The sequence below is a fragment of the Podarcis liolepis genome (genome assembly GCF_965112155.1).
Source record: "Podarcis liolepis genome assembly, chromosome: 3".
NCBI classification, from domain to species: domain Eukaryota; kingdom Metazoa; phylum Chordata; class Lepidosauria; order Squamata; family Lacertidae; genus Podarcis; species Podarcis liolepis.
Genome location: NC_139557.1, coordinates 36,692,075 through 36,719,565, shown reverse-complemented (window position 1 = coordinate 36,719,565; position 27,491 = coordinate 36,692,075). Strand labels below are relative to the sequence as shown.

The following is a 27,491-nucleotide window of genomic DNA, read 5'->3' as shown; positions in this document are numbered from 1 at the left end:
TCACAGCTAGCCTGAGGCATTTTGCTCCCTAGGCGAAGGGCAGGATGGAACCCCCCACCCATTCCATGCACAGAAGCTGTCTGGGGTGGCAGTTGACTCTTCAACCCTTGTAATAGGCCACCACAATCCTACACTATGTCTGTAGGATGGAAGGAGAAGAAATGGAAAGTCCCATTGTACTAACAGACTAGATGCTTGGAGCATTACAGTTAAACTTCACCATGTTACCATTGCTTTGAATAAGAACACTTACACTATGATTACTATCACTTGGAATGGCATAGCCAATACAATACACGGTTTCTGTTACTTTAATAGTATAATTATCTGGGTTTCAGCTCCTCTCCCTACTGAAGCCTAAAGCCAGTTTTCCTGTAGCACGTCTATCCATTTAATACTCAGCTAGGCACTGAAGACTAGACTTGTAGTTTTTCTCCTCTCTCCAGATTTTGGCTTCCCTCAGGACTTCTGGAGCAGTCTTCCTCTGGTCCAGCAACCACTGTTGCCTCAGGTTCTTGATAATCCTGTTGATGCTCAGCTGAAGAACTTGGATGAGGGCTGCTTCTGGAGTCACAACTCTTCCTTGCACCTTCTCAGCTCTAGCCAGTAATGCCAGCTCTCGGTCACTCTCAGGCTTCCTGAGCCTCTCTAATGTCCAGCTTTTCCTTCAGCTTAACCAATAGCCTCTTTCAGCGATTCACTCCCCTTGACCAGAGACTACGCTCTTTGTTGTCTCTAGCTGGCCAGTCAGCCACCGCCACCTTCGCCAGCCAATCATTTCAACTTGGGTAGAATTCTGCCCCCTCATGGGCATATAACTGACCCATTTGGATGAGGTAAAATGTCCACCAACTAAACAATTGGATCTCACCAGTTTCTGATGCTGTATAAAAAGATGAAAGGAGGGTATATGGATAGTTTAATCCTTTACATCCAACTATGAAGAAATCTTTTATACTTTTTTAAAAAGTTGCCTCTGAAACAAGATGGATTTTCACACTGCCACTCCTCCCACCCTCCTCACATCTGTGGCTTGAGATGGCTGCCTCACTGTGCCTAATTGTAGGGTGCTGGCATGAGAATCTTTTGCCTAATTTTTTGTTCTCAGCAACTGGGGCTGCATTTACCGTATTTTTCGCCCTATAGGACACACTTTTCCCCCTCCAAAAATGAAGGGGGAATCTGGGTGCGTCCTATGGGGCGAATGCAGGCTTTCACTGAAGCTTGGAGAGCGAGAGGGGTCGGTGCGCACCGACCCCTCTCGCTCTCCAGGCTTCAGGAAGACATCCGCAGCCTAGGCAGCCCTGCGGGAGTTCCCGCAGGGCTGTCTAGGCTGCGGATAGCAATCTGCCGCCCGGCGCGCGCAACACCCTGAAGCAGATCGCCCCACGTGCCGGGCGGACATCCGCAGTATGGGGAGCCCTGCGGGAGTTCCCGCAGGGCTCCCTATGCTGCAGATAGCAGCCTGCCGCCAGGCGCGCGCGGCGCCCTGAAGCAGCCTGCCGCCCGGCGTGCAGGTACGTCCTGAAGCAGAGCGCCCCGCGCACCGGGCAGACATCGGCCAGCCCCACAAGCTCGGGGGACAGCGGGGCGGCGCAGCGCCGCCATCCTGCTGTTCCTCGACCTGGTTTCGTTTCCCCGACCTGGTTTTGGGGGGGAAATAAAGGGGGGAAATTCCTTTATTTCCCCCCAAAAAACCTAGGTGTGTCCTATGGGACGGAGCGTCCTATGGGACGAAAAATATGGTAACACCCAGCACATGTGAAATTCGAATGCTCATATGGCATTCACAAGGCGTAATTCTCATCAGTATATCCATCTTTTGGTACAGATGGGTGTCTCTGTGTTTTTCTGTGTAGCTTTCTGCTATCAGGAGCCACTGCACAAAGTTATCACTTGTGACTAGCTATATGTAGGACTTTGTTGATGCATGTGAAGGTCACTAGATCTTTATTTAGAGTGGCTAGAAATCTTCCACACTTGCCAACATCTGTATAATCACAGGAATTTATAACTACTCATAAGCATATGCTTAACCTGTGATCAGGGCATTACAGTTAACCACCAAGAGATTTACTGATGAAGACCAGGACCCTGAGTCCATTGTTGTGCAGATACCCCTTTACAGGAAACAATCTTATGCTGCTAAGGCTCTGAAATCAATTTATTGTCATTTATCTCCTCAGGAATGTGAATCGGCTCCCTGTCTTAATGGAGGTTCTTGTCAAGATTTGGTCAATGCCTTTGAGTGCATTTGCTTGAGTGGATACACTGGTGAATTTTGTGAAGTGGATATTGATGTTTGCACTGAACCTCTTCTGAACTCATCCCTCTGTTTCAATGGAGGCAAATGTGTTGATGGCCCAGGAAGAACTTTTTATTGCAGGTCAGTAGTCTGCTTACCTATAACACGAGCAATCAATATACATCAAGTTGTTAAGAAAACAGGAGGGGGTTATGTTATAGGGTCTTTTCTAAACCAACATGAATGTTGTGATGTTTTTAAAAGGACTGTTGGAATCTGAAAAGGTTTAGCAATATAAGAGTTAACCTTTGTGATCTGTTTTGAGTTCTGCATGATAGCAAAAAAAGGGGGGCATGTTATTATTTTAAGTAAACAACTACCAGTAACTGAATATCTGAAATACCTCCTCCTTCCCTACTGGGGTGCTGAGATTGGCCTGCAGAGGTTTGAGGGGGGACAGCCAAGGAGAGGGTATTCTCTGTGGTGGCCCCTAAATGGTGGAACTCCCTCCACACAGAGGTGCATCTGGCACCCTCATTTCACAGCTTCTGGTGACTGCTGAAGACACACTTCTTTACTCCAGTTTTTGATGCTTGAGGTGTATCTTTTCAGAACTCTCTTTATTTTTGTGTTTGTGTTAAACTGTTTTTAATATTGTGTTTTAATGTTGTATCCCACCATGGGCCATAGGGTAAAGGGTGGGGTGTTGTTGTTGTTGTTGCTAACAAACAAAATCACTCAATCCAATTGGGCCCTTGGTGTCATTTGCCCTTGGTGTCTTGATTCAGACACTGAGTCAGAGGCTACAGTGTCACCAGCTAAGAATTTGACTTTCCAATCCTCTCATCCACTTGTGCATTCCCTTAAACTGTTCTTGGGGTTTTCCCTACCGTCCAGAGCAGATTTAGGGGGTTCAGGGGACACAGGAAGGAAAGGAGGGAAAGTCGCATTCCACAGGCAGACCTTGTTCTGTGCATGCAGCAACTTGGTTGAATCCTGCTCAATTGTTCTGTGGTCAGTGATGCATGATGTTGCAATGAATATCTTGAGGGCAAAATATGTGTAACACTTTCTGAAGTCACACTTTTTAATGTGCAAAAATCATATATAGTTATGAGATCTCACTCAAAATTACATGGTGCGTTTCAGTAGATGTCGAGACAATTACAATTTTTAAGGGGACAAGTTCACCATTCCCATTTATTCAGAAAATAAAAATCAGGCTGAGGTTTGTGATCTTGCCTTCTTCACTAACCATAGTCTAACACAAACACAGCAGATCAAAATCAAGAACTATTTTTAAGTGCATTTGTAATCGTATAGGGACTATACCAGCTCAGTTTCGCCCAAGAAGCCATTTAATTGAAATTATATTCACAGGAAACTTAGAGTACTTCCTATGACAGAGTACTTGTAAACAAGTCTTCTCTCTGGTTTGGTAAGTTTTACAGAATTGCTGCTATTTTGCCCTATTCACACAAAAGGCTGGTGAAGAGACGGGAAGAGGAAAAGGACAGAAAAATCCAAATTCATGAATAATGTTACAGTGGTAGCTCTGGTTGCGAACGGGATCAGTTCTGGAGGCCTGTTCGCAACATGAAAAGAGCACAACCTGAAGTGCCACATCTGCGCAGGTGTGTGGCACGACTTGGTGCTTGTGCGCGAAGCGCGATCTAGCACTTCTACGCATGCGCAAGCGGTGAAACCCGGAAGTACTTCCAGGTACTTCCAGGTTGCTGCAGGACATATCCTGAAAGAACGTAACATGAAGTAAACGTAACATGAGGTATGACTGTATATGAAGATGGAAATATTCAAACATATTAGACTTTTTAATAAGAAAGATTTAATGGGATATAGGTTGTAAAAACATGACTTTTTTCAACTGAAATGACAGCAAATATTATTTAAATGTATGACTTAGTTGAGACTCCTGCATTGCAGGGGGTTGGACTAGCCTTGGGGTCCCTTCCAACTCTACAATTCCGTGATTCTATTATTCTATGATTCTATGCTGAAGAAGGCATTGAATAGTGACTAGAATTTGCAGAGAGATTCAGCATAATGTGAGTTCTGGTAATGATTTAATTAATTCTTTTCAGGAATAAAAACTTAGATATACACAAAGCTTTCAACATTCTCTAGGCTGTTTTAAGGTGCATTTATCAAATTCTCTTTGTATTAGAAATAATACTCAGACTTCCACTTTGACTTACTCATCTATTGAAAAGCTTGATAAAAAGGAATTCTAATCCTTTGTGACAATTTTCTGTGTGAAATACTAATATAGTCTCGAAAGCATACATTTCAAGATATCATTGTATGTTTTGTACTTGGTGGTCTGAAGCAAAGCTGAAAGAAGTTTATTAAGCATAATTATTAGAATATAATGCCAACCATATAATAGTGGATTGTAACTTTTAACTATGTGGGGTAAGTAACCTAATAGGTTTGCAGCACAATCCTATATTTCTGCTTAGAAGTAAATCCCACTGAGGTTTATGAGGCTGACCCCCAAGTAAGTAGGTTAAGATTCCACCCTGAAAACAACAAATAATAATGAAATTAATGAATAGCTGTTTACGTGCATCTCAAAAATGATGCAAAGTGAACATCTAAGGGAAATACATTTTCAGCTAGCTGTGAAAGCTTCTTGGGACAGAACATTTCTTTAGTTGTTTCCAGAAAGTACAGTAGTGGGCATCTGTTGAATGTCAACAGGATCACTGTTCCACAGAACAGGGGCAGCCACACTGGAAGCCCTGCTCTTAGTTACTGAGGAACAGACTTCTGATATTTTAGGGACTTGAAGGAGAAACTCTTTTGCAGTGTGCAGAGACCTACTTGGCATAAGATGATCTCTTAAGTAGCTTGGACTTGGGCTGTATAGGGCCTTAGTACCAAAGTCTCATACCAGTAGCAGATTGGAGCCAGTGCAAAACACACAAACAAGGTGTGATATGCTGGTAGTAGTGTGTCCCCATAACCTAACCACCATGTTCTCTGTTAACTGCAGCCTCTGGCCCAGCCTCAAGGGCAGCCCCACATAGAGTTAATTGCATATGAGGTTACCAATTCATGGACAGCTGTGGCCTAGCTAACCTGATTCAGAGATGGACATTACTGTCCTACCGCCAAGGCTGATAAGAGGCACTCCTAGTCAATAAACACACCTGTGTCTCCAGTAGCACAGCTAGAGCTAGGAGCATCCCCTGGCTACACACCTGCTCCTCCAGGAAGAGTCTGATCCCATCCAGAGCAGGTTATTTACTGGCTTCCCAGACTCAGGAACTGCTCACCTGCAAGAGCCTCTATCTTGCCAGGATTCAGACTTGGTATATTAGCTCTCATCTGGCCCACCACTACATCCTGACACTGCTTTCTCATCCATCCCTGAGTTAGTTATTACAAAAACATGGAGTTTGATGTCATCAGTCCACTCCAAATCTCCTAATCACCACACCCAGCAGATTTATGTAGATGTTAAACAGCACTGGAGGCAATATAGTGCCCTGAGGCACCTCATAGCTCAAGAGCCAAGGGACCAAGAAGCACATCCCATGTTATCTTCTGGAACCATTCCTGAAGGTAATACCAGAACCGTTCTGGAACAGTGACCTCAATATCCAACTCTCCGAGATAGTACAGGAAGATACATTGGTTGATGGTATCAACAGCTGATGAAAGACCAAGCAAGAACAGCACATTTCATCTTAAAACAAAACATACAGCACAAATCTGTAGATTTGGTTGCATGAATATTGGGGGGAGAGAAACAATTATTATTTTCTTTTTTTTAAAAAAAAAAAGCTGAGTCCAAGCCCATTCATATTGTTCTGATGTTGTTCTTTTCTGAGGCATGTGGTTCTCCTTTCGCCTCTTAAGTCCTTGGCTTTATTAACCCACCCTACTATTCCATTCTCTTGACTATGGTGATCTATGTGATTTTGTTGATGGCGTCTGATATGATATAAAGAATATGAGCCAGACTCAGTGGGTTGCCTCACAGTCAATCAAATTAAGCAGCAGTGTGGGAAACAAGAGTGAAGACAGTGAGATCAAAGATAGTAGTGGCAAAAAGAAGAAGCAGCTGCTGCTGCCAAGGGAACAAACAGGTGCTGAACAGTATTGAAATAATGTGGATATTTTGCAAGGTGAATAACACACACCCCCTCCATGTGTTCAGTCACAGTAAGTGTGCCTATCAAGAAAACATTGAAATCAGAGAAAATTTGATGAAATCCTAATTTAATCTCGCAGGCACCACTCATACATGGTGGATTTGTAGTTCTATGGTGTAGAATTTGGAATTATGCATTGTTAGAGCTGGATTTGGATCCTTGAATAACATTTTGCATTCTAGCCCCAACTGTGTCTTCTCAGACTGTACCCAAACTGAAAAACAAAACAGTTCCTTACTCTTTATTGTCGGTAGAATTATCATGCTCGTGTCAATGAATATAAAGAAATGTATTTGTAACAGAGAAGGCAAAGCTGTGTGAGGCATCTTTGATTCAGACATAGCAAAATTGGCCACGAATCAACCCAAGCCTGCAGGCAAAATTGTATCATAAATATGGAGCTAAAGAGTGAGCATGTGGTGAGCTATAGATCTTCTCAAATGCTAAGAGCTCAGTGTTTCAGCTCTTGACTTATTATACCATATAAATTTGCCCTTATCCTTGTGCCCCATTGCACACAAGTCCCAAAGTACTTTATGCAAGGTCACAAACAGCTGGCGTTAATGTCGAAAGCTATTAAGCAAATCCTTTCCTTCAGAATGGGGAGAGAACTATATTTATTGGGTTTTTACAAAAAAAAATCAGAGGAACTGAATGTAAGAAAAGAATGATATCCCCTACACAAACATTCACACACAGTAAGACATTGATCATTACAGTTTACATGACATTTGTATAACCAGCAAGTTAAATTACAGAAGAATGTTCTGTGTTTGACCTCTATGGATGCATGAATTCCTTGCCTGGGGCATCTCATAGCTGTAAGCAAGCAGGTGCTGTGACAATTTTTTTTTTGATGATATAAGTATATGCAAAAGTAGCACCTGGATTCCTAGCAAGCTGAATCAGCAGGTCTGTTGTACATGGATGTAGAATATATTTTTGGTCTGTTGCATTTTCAAGATTTATACTGAAGTTCACAAAAGGCAAACCTTTAATGCATTCATCATTCTCTCATACTCTCATACCTTCACCATTAAAAGTCATCCACACCTGTTCAAAATCATTTTGAGTCATTGGATGCTGGGGAGATTAAGGGCCCTGGTGTTGAGTGAACAGTCCTAGTCTGACAGACATGTTTGTTAGCTTATGTCACAGCAAGAAAAATGCAAACAATTGGTTGGACTCAGTGCTATTTTTCTAGAAAAAGAGGTGCCGGAACTCACCATGAACACCTCCCTCATTCTCTTAGTATGGCAATGGCGCCCACCTGGCAGGTGCTAGAACTGAGTTCTGGTGAGTTCCAGCTGAAAAAAAAGCCCTGATTGAACCTTAATCACTTGTACATAACATGGTGAGGAGAATAAACCAAGAGGAATAACTCAATTATTATTTTTTAAAAAAGATTATGCTTAAGGGTTGTTTTTGAGGTGGGGAGAGGGAAAGCTGATAGGGATTTTCACAGCATGCTTTTTCTATAGAGTGAAGCAGTTATTTTATACCACAGACATGGCCTTGAAGGGAGGGAAAGTGTGTGTGAGAGAGAGAATCTTTGCCTTGTACACGCTCTAGCATTGCATTATGTCTTAAACTCTGGTATAAATTTCAGCTCGCACTCTACGGAGACATGTCTAGGGAGCTGTAATTCACTGCCATCCTGGGCAGATTGCCACTGGAAGGAAGCTTCAGGAAACAGACTCCCAGCTGAAGCCTACCTACCTTGTTTTGTATTCTAATCTCTTTAATTAAAGCAACTTGCTGCCGTAATGAGAAGCGCTACACAAATTAGTAAATTAATACTAAAAGCATCCTCAGTGCCAAGGGGGTCTCCTGAATGCAGGTCAGTATGAAATGTAGATACAGATATCATAAAAGTAAGTTGACCCAAGCCCTCAGGATCGCAAAAAAGAGACAAAATTGCTTTTTAGAAGACATTCATTTTAAAAAGACAAGCACAGCACATTGGGTAAAGCGGAGATAAACTGGGAAGTGATAAAGTGAACCCACCCCCAATATATTTTCAGCTCAAATATTTGAAAAGCGATGAAAGTCATATATATATATGGCTGAAATGAAGTTTTATACCAGGAGCCAGCAAACATGTAGAATTTTTCATGCCTTGGGTGCTGATAAATATTGATAAGAGAGGAAGTTGGCAACTGTATGTACAATGCTTACCTCTGTGGAAGAGCACATTTCACCATCTGCAATAGCCAGAGTTTGCCCTTAGTATGTTTATACACTTTGTTCTTACATATGTTCATAACATATATTAAAGTTGGATTGCTCTGGTTAAATAGGTGTGTGTATAAAAGTGTGTATTTTCTTTAGTTGATATATGTGCACTTCCATAACCATGGGCACCATCTCACCCTCAGGACTGTGGATGCCCAATGCCACAACGCGGATGTGTGACATCACACAAACATGCATGCATATAGTGTGTGTGACGTCACAAACTCGCATTGCGGTGGCATCAGCTCCTCTTCCTCCTCTCCACAGCCAGCAATACACCCTTTTTCTGTGGAGGGCTCAAATTTGGAGGCAGAGAGACTGTGCCTCCACATCCGATCCCCACCCCCTGGAATAGGGTGCCTTGCTGGCTGTAGAGGGCAGAGCCAATGCCTCCTGCCGGCTTTTCTCATTGACTTTGTGGGTGCCCAGCCTCCACACTTAAATTATTGTGGGTGCCCAAGCATCCACGCTCACCTGGAGTTGGCTCCTATGTCCGTAACTCGGGGATTTCAGGTTGTAGCCAACAAAGTTCCACTATTAGTGCAACAACTTGTGCAACAGAAATTTTCCTCTTTCTCCTCCCCCTCCCAACATGTCCTGGCGGGTCCCTAACTCTGAAGTAGATTGCGGGCAGTGGGTGTACAAGAAGTATAGAATCATAGAATTTAGAGTTGGAAGGGTCCATTTAAATATGGCCAGCACAAAAAATCCTAGACCTGTTTTGCTCGAAATGTGGCAGGCTTAAATCATTCTGGTGTTGCTAGTATGTCTGCAAATTTCATTCATTTCTGTAAAAGGGAAAAAAGGTATAAGCATTTTATTTATTTTTCTTTAGTGAGAGAGAGAGGAATGAATCAATCTTGGATATATTTAAGCTTGCTTAAGCATCCTACAGAAGCATCTTGGACAAAAGTGGGCTGTTTTCCAAAGCACCAAATTGGGGTCGAAACTGAATGTGGTTCATGCACACCTGTACTATATATACAGTTTGGAAGTTTATTTTATTCAACATAAAAGAGGAACTGACTGAAAATGCTAGATGGGTATAGGAGTTGCAGGAGCTATGTTGATATGAAAGCAGGCAAAAGCACGACCCAAATTTATAAGCCAAACATTTTTTGATTCTGTATGATTCTAGCAAGTATTTTCTGTATATTCACTGGGAGGGAAGGGACCATGCAGAGTGCCCTGACGGAAGGCCTACTGAGATTTGTTGGAGAAGGGAGAATAGTTGCATTACTGCTAGAATTTATGCCTTGACATCAGAGCTGTCAGCACAGTGTCAAACAAGCACAAAGGAAAATATCAAGCAGAGCATTCTATTGTCAGTGCATCAAGAGTGGGAGAACTTTCAAGTTCATGCTACCATCCCAGTATGTCAAGATAGCATCAGTTACTTTAGTCTGTGGACCATAATCACACATTTCAATATGAAATGGAGCAGGGCTGGTCCAACTCAGTTTGCTGCTTGAGATGGGGGAGCCAAGGCCTTCTTTACTGAAATTGATGGTGCAGCGAAAATTTACAGAGTTTGAAAAACAAAATCGGGCTGACCACCCTGCAAAACTCCTCTTATCACAATATTTGCTCCCTGGTTCCCCTCCCCTTTCTATGCTATTGTTTTAAAGGGGGTGTGTGCCTAGATTCCAGCCTCAGGCATTGTACATTTTCACTTCTTAAAACTCCCCCTACCCCTAGACACATTGCTACAGGATTGCCACCAGCAACACACTTGTGTGGCACTTCTGCCACTACTTCGTGCCTCCAGCGGGCACTGGTAAAGACCCTTCCCTTCAAGACCATGCAGAAACACTGGCTATTTACTGCTCTCCATTCAATTTCTCTGATTGTTCCTGCTTTTCTCTCTCTCTCTCTCTCTCTCTCTCTCTCTCTCTCTGTGTGTGTGTGTGTGTGTGTTGAAATAAGTTGGGGAAATTGCTTGTGTTGGTGCAGGAGGAGCAGGTGAGAAGGGGCAGCACCACAATCTGACCTCCCAGCTTAGGTGCTGTCGCCGCATATTGAACGGGGACAGGACAGGGCAATGCTAAGGTTGGGATGGTGTGAGCCCTCCAGCAGGAGGCTCTGAGTCGGATCCTCCAAAGGACCACCCTAAATGGTTGCTTCTCCTTTGTCAGCTGCTGCAGTCATTTTCATCATGGTTGCCTTTATGGGCATAGTATCTGAGCAGGGATGCAAGTCCATTTGCAAAAGCCACTGACAGCACAGGTGAAGTTGTTGCATCCATGGAAACATTCACTGCTCCTGCTGCTCATGTTCACTCCTCAAGGCTGTTCCTTCTTCACTCAGGCACACTTCCATTTCTGCAAAGTGTTCTGAAAGCAGGTTTGTAGATTAAATGAGGGCAAGCCTCTTCTTCTGACTCATCTTTCTTCACTGGCTCAGTGAAGGCGGATGGAAATGTACAAAGGGTGTGTTTCTTTGTACAATTTGTGCAGACACAACCCCACTTCACAGAGCCTTTTTGTAGATGCTGCAAACAACTCTCATGATGTATTCATTACCTGTTGTACTGTCCTCTGCATTCTCTGAAGATCTTTCCCTACAGAAATTTCTAAGGCTGTTTGGATTGCGGTAGGAAGTGCAATAGGACTGCTTTTATTCAGTGTTGTTCTCAGTTTTGCTCATCAGCTTGATGTATGGGCTTAAATGTGTCCACTGAACACTGAGTGTAGGTGCCCACTGTTCAGTGGAGGCAAATGGATGGTTCATTTGGGGCAAATGGACCAGTTCACCATCAATCCCAGTCTGCCCTCTTACAACCAGCCTAGGGAATAGAACTGCCTGGCAGCTTCCTCCTCCTCCTTAGTCTTCATGTTGCCCTTGTAGAACCCTGCAGGGAAGAGGATGGGGACAAAACTAGAATTAGTTGGCTCTGCCTTCCAGATTCAACAGACACCAGCCGCCACTGCCACTTTTCTATATACTGCACTGTTGCACACCACCCCAGTCTCTGAGTGGTGTGAGATTCCAGGGAGTTCCTAGATGCTTACTTAGGGTTCGTGTTTCTTTTTGGGAATGAGGCACAGTGAAGACTGTGGTGTCTTTATGATGTATGGTTTATTTACACACACACAACCTGAACCTACGATGGAGGAGTTGGCAGCACTAACACCCCAAAAGAGTCTTGTTTCTCCCAGAGCCACAGCCTTAGATTCAAACAGAAATCAACCATCGCTCTGAGTCTCTGGTTTTCCGACTTGTTGCTTTGCTCCTAGGTCATAACACTGCAGGCTCAATTCTAAACTCTGGCTTTGTCCTTCTAACTAAACACAAGCTTGGGGAAGGGCCCCACCCATTTGCTGTCTGACAGACACCCCCCTTTCCATTGTTCTTTTAATCACCCAGTTGATCACAACACAGGTAGTTAGCCTGGTGTATGTTTTAACACTTGCTCAGTCCAGGCGTTAGAAGGGTCTCAACTCCCCGACCCAAACTCAAAACAACACACACACACACTGCATTTGACATATAGTTTCAGCCTGAGCCCTTCCTCTTTCTTTTCATTTTTATTCCCAGGCAAGTTTGAAAATAGTATGTCGTTTATTACCCAGTAGTGCCACCCTTCTATGCACCAATAAAGGCAACACATATATAATGAGCTGGCAACCTCTTGGCATACGAGAGAGTGGGTCAGAAATCAAACCCACACCTCCCACATGAGCAGTACAGAGCACTGGGACCGTGCTCTTTTTACCATAAAATTTTCACTGCAGGTTGAACTACTACATTTATTCACATTTTTACAAATCCCGTTCATTGTACTCTATGCCCCGGTGTGACATAATACTTACACTTTAAGAATTTAGCCAAAGTCTCCTGTAATGCATATATTAATGCAGCCAAGACATAAAACATCCTTGCTCTCAGTGGCATTAGCTAAGATAGTTCATTCTTGAAGAAGCCTTCGTGCTGAAACACTGAAACTACAGCAGCCGAGGGTAATGGTAAAGGTCACTTTCCACTCTATGAGATTTCTGATCCACTACAGGACGAATTAATGCATTTATCTTGGAACTAATCCCACTGGGATATCTCTTTTTCTCTGCTGATGATATAGTGGTGGGGTACACCGAGTAAAAGCACTTGATTTGCACAGCGGAGAGTGTGTGCAACTTCCATTCTTTGCAACCCTTAAGACAAAAATCAATTTGCTTCCATCTAAATCTATGGCGTTCTGCGGCCACAGTCCAAAGCAACTTTATACACATTTTAAAGAGCTGTCATAAGCAACTGGTCTTCAAAATGCCCAAGTCGGCCTATTTTCTATCAGTAAATTTGCATTATAACTCTTGTATGCATGTATGTGCATATGCAACCCTCTTTATCCCTTAATGCAAAAGTTCTCCCTCTCTCTTCCTGGTTGTGTAACCATATGACCATATGGCTTGGTTGTAGCTGTGGCCGCAAGTGATGTTTTCCACCAATAACCCCTGCCTTGCTGACTTCCAGAGTCCCCTTCCAATTCTTCTATGTGGATCATACTGGTTGCTAGCGAGGTACTTCTAACGAATGGTACCTTCAGTTGCAGAGACTCTGTGTGTCTATTCCAGCGATGAGGCAAATCTAAGGCCACTAATAACCACCCTACAGAAACATAGTGGTGAAGCTAAAAGTAACCACAGGATAGGAAACTATACCATATCAACATGCCGTAAATAACATGCCTGTTAAAGGTGTGGCTCATTGGAGCTTGTCTGAGCATGGAAAGCTCTTAACACTAGTTAAACGGAAAGGTTTTCAAGGGTGTTGTTGCTGTTAATTCAGTGCTACATATGTACATGTATTTGGTTGACTGAATGAATCCTACTGCTACAATTTAATGTTTAGTACTGGAGAGAATTTATTTTCATATTTTTGCATGTAGTTTCACTATTGTGTGCATTTTGTACAGATAGGGTTCTTGGATAACTTGTTTATTTGGTTTTTATGCATGTGAACCATTTAAAAGCCTACTCTACAATTAAGCAATATATATATTAATTAAATAATAATAATTGCAAAATTCAGAGAAGTATGAATTTCATAGGAGAGCTGTGTTTCAATTTGCTTATTGGCCCAGGGAAATGCAAATTTGGTAGGCTTGCATTAAACTGAGAAGCATATTTCTCCCCCATCCATACTGTCAACTTCCTCCAACTTCCTTTCTTGTTCTGGACCTTTGATTCTCCCAGCCAGAACCCTTCATCTGATCATGTTAGTCTGGGAGACTGATAGTCCATTGGCATTTACTCAAGAGGCAATGAGAGTAGATAAAATGTTCACTTCTGAACCAATCGGTGTTTGACATTCTGCCCCCTCTGTGATTCACCTGTCTAGTAAAAAAGCAGGAATGTCTAATATGGCAATGATATACAGTGGTACCTCTGGTTATGTACTTAATTCGTTCTGGAGGTCCGTTCTTAACCTGAAACTGTTCTTAACCTGAAGCACCACTTTAGCTAATGGGGCTCCCGCTGCTGCTGTGCCGCTGCCTTGTGATTTCTGTTCTTATCCTGAAGCAAAGTTCTTAACCCGAGGTACTATTTCTGGGTTAGCGGAGTCTGTAACCTGAAGTGTATGTAACCCAAGGTACCACTGTAACTGTAAACCATTTGAGTAACAGACTCCTTTTATATAGCAAATGATTCTTTCTTTCTTTCTTTCTTTCTTTCTTTCTTTCTTTCTTTCTTTCTTTCTTTCTTTCTTTCTCAAGCTGCTAACTGAAACCCACACATACAACACATCTTTACCGTTCAGGTTAGAGACGAAGTGCCAACTTTTAAATCTCATATTTGAATTATTTACATATCAAATGATCATATGTCACAACAAACATTTTCAATTATTGGGTGTGTCGTTCCCCCCCCCCCCCGCCCCGCCAGAATACTCTCTGCCATTTTTACCTCATATTTTTCCAGTTCTCCACAAGTACCAGCAGGTTGCCTCTATGTGGGAAAAGCTGTGAACTGAACGTGGTTATATTTTCTGAACTAGATAAATAGATAGTCAATGTGACTACACTTTCTTGGTGTTATGAATATGAGATTCCGGCCCTGAGGTAGATTCAGCTGACACATGTTTTGTGTACTTCAGTATAATACCTATTTTTTCATGCCGCTAATGTCTGAAAAGCAAGTGGCTCATTTTTAAGCACAGGCAACAGCTAAACCAGATAGCCTTTCGTCAAGATAACAATAGCCCCTTGAAAGTTTTTTATGTTAGTACCAGTAGTGCTTAAACAAAAGCCTCGTCTACTATAAATAGAAAAAGCCAAGTACCAGATCTAGTTCAGGCTTGTTATTTTAGACCCTGCATGTTGCTGAATATTTTAGGCGCTGCATCCCTTTCTGGTATAATAGGAAGACTGTGCATAAATTTTAGTTGTTTTAAGTCTTAAAAATTGGCCTGTGTGAGCAAAAAGAAGTTCTCTTTGAAGCTCTGTATAAAACTAGGATTGGTGGGTGTTTATTTCAGTTTGTACTTTTAAGGAGACCTTGACAAATCCTATTTGCAAATGTCTTATTTTCGTTAGCTGTGGAAGTTCCTTAGGCTGCCAGGATGCTACTTGATATTTTCAGTAAAGGATGTGGCTGACAGAAACATGTAAATAAGGAGCAAACAGACAACTTCAGCTCAGTGAAAAATACATAGCATTCTGTCAAATGCTCTTTTATCAGATCTAATTACAATATCTATCCTCAGAGTATAGTCTGGCTGTTCAGTTTATTTTGGTCTCATAAATATATTGCTTTGTTTCTGGATGCTTTGCATGTTATAAGATTACAGACTATGGAGACAGAACGGCCTCATCACAATACTTAGTTCCAATTCCACATAGCATTTGTTTCTTTGAAACAACTAGCAGTGACTCAGAGCGCATCCCACAATACATTTAAAGCAGTACCATACCACTTTAAACAGTTTTGGCTTCCCCCAAAGAATTCTGGTAACTGCAGTCTGCTATGGGCACAGAGAATTGTTAGGAGACCCCTCACAGAGCAATTCTCAGCACCCTTAATAAACTACAGTTGCCAGGGTTCTTTGGGGAGATCTATGCCAGTTAAAGTTGTGTAAGAGAGCATTAAATGTAAGGGGTTGCTTTAGTCCAAGTCTGATCGCTTTGAATGCTCATGCATGCCTCACCTTATCAGGTGTGTGACACTTTTAGTGTTCCTATGGACATTTATAATTATTAAACTTATCAAAAATAATAATATAGTAGTAATAGCTAGACCACCGACCTTGTCAGCATTGCTTAGATTTCTTAACTTGCCATATTTGGATCAGGGACCCCTTAAAGTTGACAGGTTTAATCCATTCTGAAAGAGCTCCTTTGCCTGCAAATTTCATTTACTTCTGTGATGAGGGGAAAAGGTTATAGCCATTGGAGGAAACAGAGCTTTGGATTTTACAGATTTGATTTGGACCCAGATAACTTGTTGAATTGGAAAGACACAGAGCAGGTCAGAAACAGATAGGGTTGCTTCCAAATGCTACAGATACAGATGGCTTGTAACTTACATTGTGATTCGAGGACCCGATCCCCGCTTGGGGAATGAAGACATGTGGACACAGTATATTAGGTTAATGGGCAAGAAAAGGCCACAATTTTATTGATTACAGCATGTGAGGAGGTATTGGCTTAGGCATTGGACCACAGACAATTTGACTCCACCCACTTGGAGAGAGGTGAGTCTGATGAGGGGTTAACCACCAGTAGGGGGAGCCTGTTGATGCAAATACAACTATAAGCTCTCCCCTGATGTCACCGGGGGTCGTGCCATGGCCCCCCGCCACACAGGGCATTGGACAGGATCCACGACCGCCCGATTCCTTTAACGGAATACCCAAAAGTGAAGGGGTAGGCGTTGCCCTTCCATATACCAACAACTCATTCCAATGCCTAACCGTCACCCGAGCCCAAGAGGCTCACCGCCAATACCCTCACAGCTGCAACCAATCTGTAAGACTTCTGATGATGTCAGCCAGCCATATGTCATTGCCGCGATCTGAAAGATGAACACCATCATCCTGGAACAAGGCTTGGTTGTTCTCATCAACAGTGGCATGAGTTCTTCCCATCGCATGCCACATCTTGAAAACCAGGAAACTTGAACCCACGGTGGTAGCCCCAAGTTAGGAGTGAAGCCGCAAATTGCAGACCGGACACGGGCCCAATGGACAATACTGTGACCGCAGATCCAAACTTGTTTACCGAAGTCATAATTGTGCCTGCTGAAAGCTGAGGTGAAGAAGCCCTGTGTGGGGAAGCACTGGAGTCAGAAAGAGGAATTAAAAACCTGGTTCCCTCAGCTTGGAAGGGAGCAGAAAGGCAGACAGAGAAAGAGGCAGGCAGAAGTTGTGGCTCCATTCCAGAGCCATTCCGGCATTTGTCATTTGCGTTCAGCTCTCTCCTCCCTTCTGCAGCCAGAAACTTGCTATTTCTTCTTCCTCCTTCTGCCTGTAGAGTAGTTTTAAAACTAAACTAAGGGGAAATGTTGTCAAGTGATGAGGTGTATCCAATTTGTAAAGGCTTCTCTTTTAGGGGCAAAATGGACTTAATTTATGGAACTTTTTACCACAAGTTAAATCAGTTTCTCACTGACACTTCTACATGCTCCAAGATGCAGTTATAGTAGATGATATTAAAATGTAAGACATTTCTGTATGATCTTAGAGGAACAGTAATACTGGATCCAGGTGGATGGTCTATATAACTCCTCTAATATTACTACTTTTTCTGTGTCAGAGCTCCTCAGACTGTTCTATAATAGGCTCAAAATGAAGCTTTTTCCTGGTGGGTTAATGATATGAAGTGCTGGGGGAAGCTGTAGGAGCTGAATTCTCCCTTTCCTTCAATTGCTGAAGGTGAAAACATGAAGGTAGCAATCCTGATATCTGATCAGGGCTAGACTGATCTTCAACAAGGTTTTAACAGTGTAAATGAGAATACAATGAATTTATTCCTCTGCAGTTTCCATTTAAAACACTTGGGACAACCCATGATTGAATGGATGCAGTGAGCATCCTTCAGTCATACTTGAGAGTGTGATGAGGACTCTGTCAAGCTAAAATGGAACAGCAGTTTACTTCTTTTCTGAAAGATAGATTTTTAGAAATGAATGATTCTGCATGAGAACACTGGATGACAGACAGATCAAAATTTCTTTAACCTGCAGAGATAAAGCTGTAATGCCAATCTTACTTTCTCAGCTGTGACCGTGGTAAACCAATTACTTACATTAAGTAAAAAGTGCAATTGGTTATATGGAAAATTTTATCATTGAATTTCATCTTTATTAAATATCTTCTGCAGCCACCTTCTTAAATAAAGTCAAACTGAGACCTCTGATAGCAAAGGAATTATCTCTGAGCACACATTAAAATCACTGGATTTTGCACAGATCTCCCAATTTTTGGAACTTCATGAAGTAGTTGGCAAGCTACATTGCTTGCATTACTGCCAAGAAATACTATTTTGATACACATGATAACCAAGATTTATATAATTTATTTCTGTTATCAGAGTTGTTTGCAGAGATCATATAATAATTTTTGAGCTGTTCTATGTAATAAGTTGTTGTTGCAGCTTTAGAATGGAAACAAACTTAAGTGTGTTGCTCTACTAAGTGGGACAAATATTTTGATTTAAAATGAAAGAAAGTAATAGAGATTGTGGTGCAGTGTTATATACCACTTACTTAATAAATGTACAAGAAACAGGAATACTACCATAGTGCAGCCATTACTAAGACAGATCAGTAGAGTTGATTACCAGATGTCATTTATTGCGTTAGGAAACCTAAAGACCACACCTTCATCCAAGCATGGATTCTAAGGCAATATATATAAAAATTCAAAATGTCAATACAATATTGACAGCACAAATCAAAACAGCATAATAAAATCTGATAACAAACCAAAACTATCAAACCATCTAAAATAATACACTAAATGTAGTGCAACCCAGTCAGATGGGCAGGTTACAAATAAAATTATCTATTATTATTATTATTATTATTATTATTATTATTATTATTATTATTATTATGCCTGGGCAAAATAAAAATGTTTTAACCTAGCACCAAAAAGGTAAATGTTGGTACCAGTCTTACCTCCTTCATGGGGGGTATTTGAAAGCTGGGGTGCCCAATGCTACTATCTTGCAGCTGGTACTCAGAGAAGCCCCCCCCCATCTAATCATTTTATTAGGGATAACTAGAAATGGAGATATGACGTCTGCACTTACAATGTGTTGTTTGTTTCACTTATCCCCTTGCAGTTGCAGTTGGGGAGAGGGGTGGACTTACCCCAGCTCTCTTCCCTACATTTGTATGGCATGCACATTCACACAAGCAGGTACAACAATGCATTTAAACACATTTAACTATGTTGGATTATGGCCAGTGCAGTTGCAGCACAGACATTAATGGCACTTAACTACTAATCCATGTACCTGTGCTGTTCATTTCCCCTGGATTTGCCCTGATTGCTCTCAGTGTTGGATCACATAGAGTGGCCATCTAGTCCAGGATCCTGTTTTCAGAGTGGCCAAATAGATGCCTATAGGAGCCCCACAAGTGCTCTTCCCACCAGCTACTCTCAGCAACTTCCAACACTGGAAATACTACACAGCTATTGTGGTCAGAAGTCATCGATAGCCTTATCCTCTATGAATCTAAGCCCCCTTTAAAGCTATCCAAATTGGTGTCCACCATTACATCTTGCAGCGGCAAACCCCTTAGCTTCACAGTGCACTGTGTGAAGAACTGCTGTGTGGTTTTTATCATCCTTTTCATCTTAGCTGCTCCTGATTTTCCAGCATGCTCTTCCCTAACTTCTTAGGTTGAGATCAGGCTAATGCTTTCCAGCACCCACCATGCTGCCTTTCAGTTAGTAAACAACAGATACTATAAATTTGCAAACCATCCCTGACAGCTGTTGTTTTCTTCTGGAAGTGGTTTCAGAGTTGGTACATACTGAGGCTATTGTTTTACCTATCAATAAATTGGGTGCTTTTCTTTGGATGTTTGTTTTTACACTTATATGTAAAAGCAAACATAGTTCTAGCCACTCTTTGGTGGGGGTGGGGGGAGCTGTACTTATGGAGTGCCATTTGTGCTGTTCATCCTCTAGCATCTTATAAATAGAAGTGCTAAAAGCAAACAGCTCAGATAATTGAATGTGAAAGGTTGTAGAAATATAAACTGGGTCCATGGTTTTTTTATTTTCTTTTTTGCTGTCTGCCACCATAGTACTTTGCTTTCTTTCTTAAGAAAGCAAGTGAAACGAACTACTTTTGATTTTACAGCCTGTTGCCATTTGTGATATTTTAGCCATATAGAAAAGCTTCTCAAATATTTCTTTAGTTGTGAGGCTAATCACACATACCTTACAGATAAGTCTGGGTCTGTCTGGAAGGGCGGGGGGGGGGGCGGGGAGGCATTCTGAAGTTTGATACCTTCTGATACTCTTCTTGTTTTTTGCCATGCACCTCATACTTAAAATACAGGACCACAGAAATTCCAGCATTAAGTGAATTAAGGAAATGATGCACATAAGATGTGCAACTTTGTCATTGCGTACATTTAATTTACCTATCCTGACCCATGATCAGAGGCAACCTGCCTCCGAATACCAGTCACTGAGGAACTACAGTGGGAGAGAGCTATTGTGCTCATGTCCTGCTTGTGGGATTTCCATAGGCATCTAGTGAGCTCCTGTGAAAAGCTAGATGATGGACTTGATAAGCCTTTGGTCTGATCAGGGGGACTCTTCTTACACTGTTATATTCCTATTCACCAGGGCACCTGTTCCTGGTATCCTAATGCCACTACACACCCACATGGTTTCCTACCCAAAGATAGTGATAGTTGTGGCAATGGAACACACTGGTACTAATTTTGGTGGTTCAAGGCCCACCACCCCCATCACCTTCTGAGTGGTCCACTTGTAGAAGTAATTGCTGACCAGGGAACAAAATGAATTATACAAAATACTGCCAAGATTTTGGCAATATTCTTCTTTCTACAGGAGCTCAAGGATTCCTCCTTTCCACCTCTTCTCCAAAGGCTTGAAAGACTAGGGCCAGTGACTGAGCTTGTTCATATTCTGATTTTCTCCATAACATTTTGCCTGCATTATCTGATATAATGAATTCTCCCAAACACAGCTGGTACAGCACAACTTGAGGACTTCTTCCCAGTAAACACACAGGGATGTGTCTTAAGCTATGTCCCTTTCTCAAAATTTAAGGTGACCTGTGATTCCAGATGCATTAATATTGGATGGAACCAGTATGTTGTTTATGCAAACTGCTATTGCCTGCTGATCTTTGAGTGACAGAAGATTTTGTATGCTGGTTTGTCTAAATGAGGCTCTCTGAAGCCGCTACGGTATATTGAGTTCAAATAACAGAAAAATACTTTATCTGTTTGTCCATTTCAAATCCTTTCTTTCCTAATGGCTTTGACAATGTCCTATAAAAGTGAAAGAAGCATAAATGGAGGGGGGTTGTAAAAAAAATAAATCAATATTTCCTGTCAGAAAAACCTATTGGATAAGCACAATGGAGAGATTTCTAGATAAAATGTCACAGCGCATGTATGTGTCTGTGTCTGTTTGGGAATGATCACCATGTGCCTTTAGGCTGGCAAAGTATAGGCTCTGAATATCATACTAAGCTTGGACTATGTCTTGTAGATATAGTACTGAAAGAAAAAGATGCTCTCTCAAGTCCATCTGTTAAGTCCTTATTTCCTGACTTTTATTTAGCTACTCAGGAGATGACAAAGGTTTAGTTTTCTGTGAGGAGCTGAGCCTGTGAACAGGGGCAGGGGGAAGATATGCTGTTGTTCCAACAAGCAGTTGAAACTTCCAGTCAGGGTGGTTGCAATGGGTGTACAGAATGAGGCGCTGAGGAAAGAGGAAGGCAGGCCCAGACCACTAATGAGATAAGTACCCTAAGGGATGCTACCAATACAAGCCTTTTCCAGAGACCTGAAGCAATGTGTGAGGTGCATATTGCAGAGATTATTTGAAAATGGAGTACAAAGCTTGAATGTGTGACTGGCATTCAAATGAGGATGCAGCAGGCTGCTGATAACTCTGCATGCTGCTTCTTTTAGGTTTGGAGTCGATTGCTTCAAGACATACACACAAAAGGGAGAGAGAGAGAGAGAGAGAGAGAGAGAGATCGCTCACACATTCACAACACAGGGTGGCAACTATTGCTGGCAGTGGATAGAAATATATTCTTCCACTTTTATCGTAACGCTCTTCCACATGATGAAACTTGACTGTGTTTTCTCTCAAATCTCTTTTGGACGCTGTTGTTGGAAAAGAATGCAAATATATCTACTTGGGTGCATGCTGTTGCGCTTTCGTAGTCAGGGATGAAACTGATACACAGTCTGTCTAAAAATGAATAAACAGGGGCCATTTTTAGGCATCCATTCCTCAATTACAATGAATGTGTGGAAAGGTCAGCCTGACCTCTCCCCTGAATCTAAGTGTATTAATCCGAATGCCTTAACTGAGCCTTCTGCACATACAGCTCTCACAGCAGTTTGAATGTGTGTTCGTTCGACATGGTGAATCAATAAGTGGAAGGACTGAGAATGAATAACTAAAAGGGGCTAGGGTCTTTGACTTATCTAAATGCATTTTTTTAGTCTGTATGGCCAAAAAAAGGGGAGGTCTTCCTGTATCTTTCTATCAACATTCTAGTCCATAGGATAATGCACTCTAGCGTAACGGTACAAGAAACAGGTGCCTACAGTTTAAAAATAAATAAATGAATCTTCTTCTTAAAAACCTCATTATATGTAAATTTGACAAGTAACCACATTTCACACAGCATTCAATAATCAAATTTAGGTAGCAATAACATACCACAATTTTCTAGAAAGGAAAATACTGAAATATTTCCAAAGGAAGAATCACTGAGAGATTCTGGATCTGGCGCAACAAGTGACTAAAAGCTCTAAACTGAGAATCACCTGAAGGGCTAGTTTACATAATCAGATACAGTGGTACCTTGGTTCTCAAATGCCTTGGTACTCAAACGACTTGGAACCCAAACACTGCAAACCCAGAAGTAAGTGTTCCAGTTTGCGAACTTTTTTCGGAAGCCGAACATGCTCTGTTTTGAGTGTTACGCTTCCGATAGAGTTACCCTGAGGTCTGTCTGTTTTTGCGACTTTTTTGTTTTGTTTTTGCGACCGTGTGAAAACCATTTCAACGACGGATTGATTGATTGTGTGACTACAGTACATTGTTTATTGCTTTCATTTTATGGATCAATGGTCCTGTTACATGGTAAAATTCTTGTTAAATTGCTGTTTTAGGGGTTGTTTTTAAAAGTCTGGAACGGATTAATCCATTTTGCATTACTTTCTATGGAAAAGCACTCCTTGATTTTGGAACACTTTGGTATTGGAATGGACTTCCGGAAGGGATTAAGTTTGCGAACCAAGGTACCACTGTATGCCTAGCAAAGCTGAATTAACAAGGGGCCAGGAAGGGCCCCCAGACTTTGAGTTCTTTTGTTTAAGTAACTATTGACCTCCTAGAAAGAATGTTAGGAAGCAAAACTAGCAGGCTGCTCCCACCTTTCAGTGTTTTTAGTCAATGGAGTAAAGTCAGAGCTGTGATTGATGAATGAGTTGTTTCAACACTAAGAGATAGGAATCCCAGGTCATAAAGAGCTGAAGAAAGCAGTCATTTCATTAAAAAAAAATGATAAATGCATGGAATACACATAAAAGACATAATGAGTCCATTTGATTTTTGAGTGGATTGGTAATGCTCAGATAAATCATTCATCCCCAGATTTGATTGTTTTTCATGTAACCGCAGGATCACAATACTTTTTTCGTAAAAAGTTAACTGAAATGCAGAAAAGATATAATAAATGGAGTTGCAATGTTAATCACTTATGTTACTAGAAACCACTTTCTGAAAAATGTAATGGTTAAGCTGTACTAAAAGCCTTAAATGATACATCCCTTGATTCTCGTGTTCCCTATACTCTAGGGAACTGTAGCAGAGAAGCCATAGTGCTTTGATTTTGCTTAGAGAAGAGCTTCATTTCACGGATTTCTCTCCTCTGTTTCCTGAGACGACTGGCATATTTTCTCAGGTAACAGAGCTCGAAGTGGTAATTAAACTCACATTAGTTCTACTCCGAGTTTTACAATAGCTTCCAAACAATATGCTGAGGAACAAATAAGCACCTATCAGCTTCCTAATGAGAAAGTCAGGCTGCCTTAAAATGTTTTTTAAAATGCTATTTAAGTTGAATTGTGGATGAACACATCCGACTTTCAGAGTCATTCATATAAGTGAGAGGAAGCATAAACGACACTCAAGTGGGGTGCACTGCCAATATAACTTCTGCTGAGCATTAGGAAAGGAAGGGATGTTAGGGATACTTTGGTGATTTTCGGTAACATACCTCAGCTTCAAATGCACTGATTTGTAAGCTATTCTACAAGACAACTCATGTGTATCGCCAAACTCATATCTGTAAGGAAAACTCATGTCACTGTAATTTGTTAGGTCAGGGGCCACCAACCTTTGGAGGCCTGTGGTTATATGTTCAAACTGAAGAAACTGTCCTGGACACACACACACACACAAACACACACCACAACCTATTCTGATAGCTACAACAGAATGGTTCTTCCAGATCACTGCCATCATAGGAATATTCTCAACCCACATGGAAGTAAAAGAGCTCATGAATTAAAAATTGCAAGAAACCACTTACCTGTGAACAATCAGATATTGTTGTCATGTGAATGCTAGGCACACAGGGACTAGCACATAAGAATAGCACTTTAAAATATGCCTGGTCTCACTGAACCTCATACAGGAAAGTGCTCATGTAAATCAGCTTGTGTTTTTGTATTCTGTAGTTGTTCCAGTCACTCATATAAAGGGTTCCTTTTAGACAAACTATCGATGTTCCTTTTAGATAAGTACCTATGATTGAGGGAGATGAAAGTTGTTATATTCTCTCTTTCCATTCATTTCCTATCTGTCCAAGCAACTTTATTTTATATATATATAGAAATAGTATATAACTCCAATACATCCTCTTCCCACTTTCTGTCTAGAAGTGAACTTTTCATTTAAGTGCAATTTAATCTTTACATTATGTAGATTTAGAGATTTAATAAGATGCCGAGAGAAAATGGCAAACTTCACGAACTGCCTCTTTCACATATGAGTGTATTCCTTTTTAACATTTTTATACCTTGAGGTAGAAAAGCTTATTCATCTTTTCACCAGATATCTGAATACCAACATCTCATTATGTCCTTGGGGTACCCAACCATTTCTGATAAAGCTTCGCAATTCCTGTCCTTCTCCTATGTAAAGACAGTCAGCACATAATTCATTTCCTCATATCTGAAGAAAGGTGCAAAGGAAATTATTTTGGTGCTAAGGTTAGCATTGGCTCTGAAGCAGCCAATCCTGTACTTCTTTGAGGGGTGTTGTTTGCATACTATACATAGAAACACCATGGTGCTTGCAAACCAGGAACAACTATCTAACTTCCCAGTAATTGGTAAGCAGAACCTTTTAGTACAGGGATATCAATTGATCAAATAAATAAACGAAAGAAAGAAAGAAAGAAAGAAAGAAAGAAAGAAAGAAAGAAAGAAAGATGCAGCCACAGGACCTCACAGATGAATGGGTCCCTTTCAGTGAGGCCATTGTCAGCCCATCTTCTTATAGGCTGTACTGGGGACAGGGGAAAGAACAATCTCAGCAGAGCTTGGCTGTTGAAGTTAGGGTTGGCTGTTGAAGTTAGCCCTAGGCAGTTGGCTGTTGAAGTTAGCCCTAGGCAGGCACAAATGCAACCATGTCTTCAGAATTCTTAATGATGGGGTTGGGGTCAGTTTTCCTACTTTTTCTTTCCATGCTTTAAGCATGAACTGTATTGACCTGTTTAGCATTGTGGGAATTTTCCTTAGTTTGTTATGGAGGAATGGGTCTGCTGTAGTGAGGTTGTTTCTATTGGTATCTAACTCCATGTGCACCCATTGTTTCGTTTTGTCTTCTAGGATAAATGAGATGATGTGGTGCACTCCTTGGTTGGCAAAGTAGTATTGTTCTATGTTGGGAATTCACTCTGGTGTCACTCTCCTCTATACAGCACAACAAAATGACCTATCCCCCTAACAGCTTATGAATCAATATGGCTAATCTGACTTAACAACTGACTCTTCCCTCATACATACAAACAGCACTGCAACCAAAAAGCTGCAACCAGCCAAGCTCTAAACCCCCCAGTCTCTCACAATGCCAACAAAAATGAATAAATATGCTGTGGGTTAAACCACAGAGCCTAGGACTTGCCGATCAGAAGGTCGGCGGTTCGAATCCCCGTGACGGGGTGAGCTCCCATTGTTCAGTCCCTGCTCCTGCCAACCTAGCAGTTCGAAAGCACGTCAAAGTGCAAGTAGATAAATAGGTACTGCTCTGGCGGGAAGGTAAACAGCGTTTCCGTGCATTGCTCTGGTTCGCCAGAAGCGGCTTAGTCATGCTGGCCACATGACCCGGAAGCTGTATGCCGGCTCCCTCGGCCAATAAAGCGAGATGAGAGCCGCAACCCCAAAGTCAGCCATGACTGGACCTAATGGTCAGGGGTCCCTTTACCTTTACCTTTATAAATAAAGGACCTACCCATGTGATACTGACACAAAATCCCTGCACAAACACTATGCAACCAAATGAAATACCAAGATCCCCCCTCTCTCCTCTCTTTCACCCAACCACACAATGCATATGACAACAGTGTCTCATGCCAAATGCAAACAAACTGCCACAAAGGCTCTATGAATTGAAAGTGGAGACACTATAGGGACTTTCTTTTGTTTATTTGTTTGCTTCTTACTCAAGAAAATCTTTAATAAAAACTATTTTTTTAAAAAAAGAATTATTAACTATGACATCACCACTAGGCTGTTTAAGCACAATCCTAGCACTGATAGGATGCTGCCATAAGACTGATTCTAGGTCCCCATTTTCAGGAGTATTTTCAATTGAAAACAGAGGGACTTGCTTTCAAATAGCTCTTATTAATAGCAAGTACAACTGTGTATGGACGCGGGTGGCACTGTGGGTTAAACCACAGAGCCTAGGGCTTGCCGATCAGAAGGTCGGCGGTTCGAATCCCCGCGACGGGGTGAGCTGCCATTGCTCAGTCCCTGCTCCTGCCAACCTAGCAGTTTAAAAGCACGTCAAAGTGCAAGTAGTTAAATAGGTACCGCTTCGGCGGGAAGGTAAACGGCATTTCCGTGTGCTGCTCTGGTTCGCCAGAAGCAGCTTAGTCATGCTGGCCACATGACCCGGAAGCTGTACGCTGGCTCCCTCGGCCAATAAAGCGAGATGAGCGCTGCAACCCCAGAGTCGGCCACAACTGGACCTAATGGTCAGGGGTCCCTTTACCTTTACCTTTACCTTTACCTTTACAACTGGGTACAGTGGTACCTCTGGTTACGAACTTAATTCATTCTGGAGGTCCGTTCTTAAGCTGAAACCATTCTTGTCTTGAGGTGTGCTTCACTAATGGGGCCTCCCACTGCACACGCGCCTCTGATGTATGATTTCCATTCACGTCCTGGGGCAAAGTTTGCAACCAGGAGCAGCTACTTCTGGGTTAGCGGAGTTCGTAACCCAGCGCTTTCGTAACCAGAAGCGTTCATAACCAGAGATACCACTGTACAAGCAATGTGTTCTGCACAAGCAGTGTCCAGCAGTGTCGTGTATCGCTGGCACTTACTAAAAGGGAGAGGGATAAGGCACTACGGAGCTCA

The 27,491-nt window shown here is 41.9% G+C and overlaps 1 protein-coding gene across 7 annotated transcripts in view; it reads left to right on the top strand.

Moving 5' to 3' along the window:
- Window positions 1–27,491, top strand: part of EYS (eyes shut homolog) — a 471,327-nt gene that overhangs the window by 140,983 nt on the left and 302,853 nt on the right. For all 7 annotated transcript variants that reach the window (XM_083495822.1, XM_083495824.1, XM_083495825.1 and 4 more), the window contains one exon: window positions 2,187–2,386. In XM_083495822.1, coding sequence (XP_083351948.1) covers window positions 2,187–2,386 — 200 coding nt within the window. The remainder of the gene's footprint in view (window positions 1–2,186; window positions 2,387–27,491) is intronic.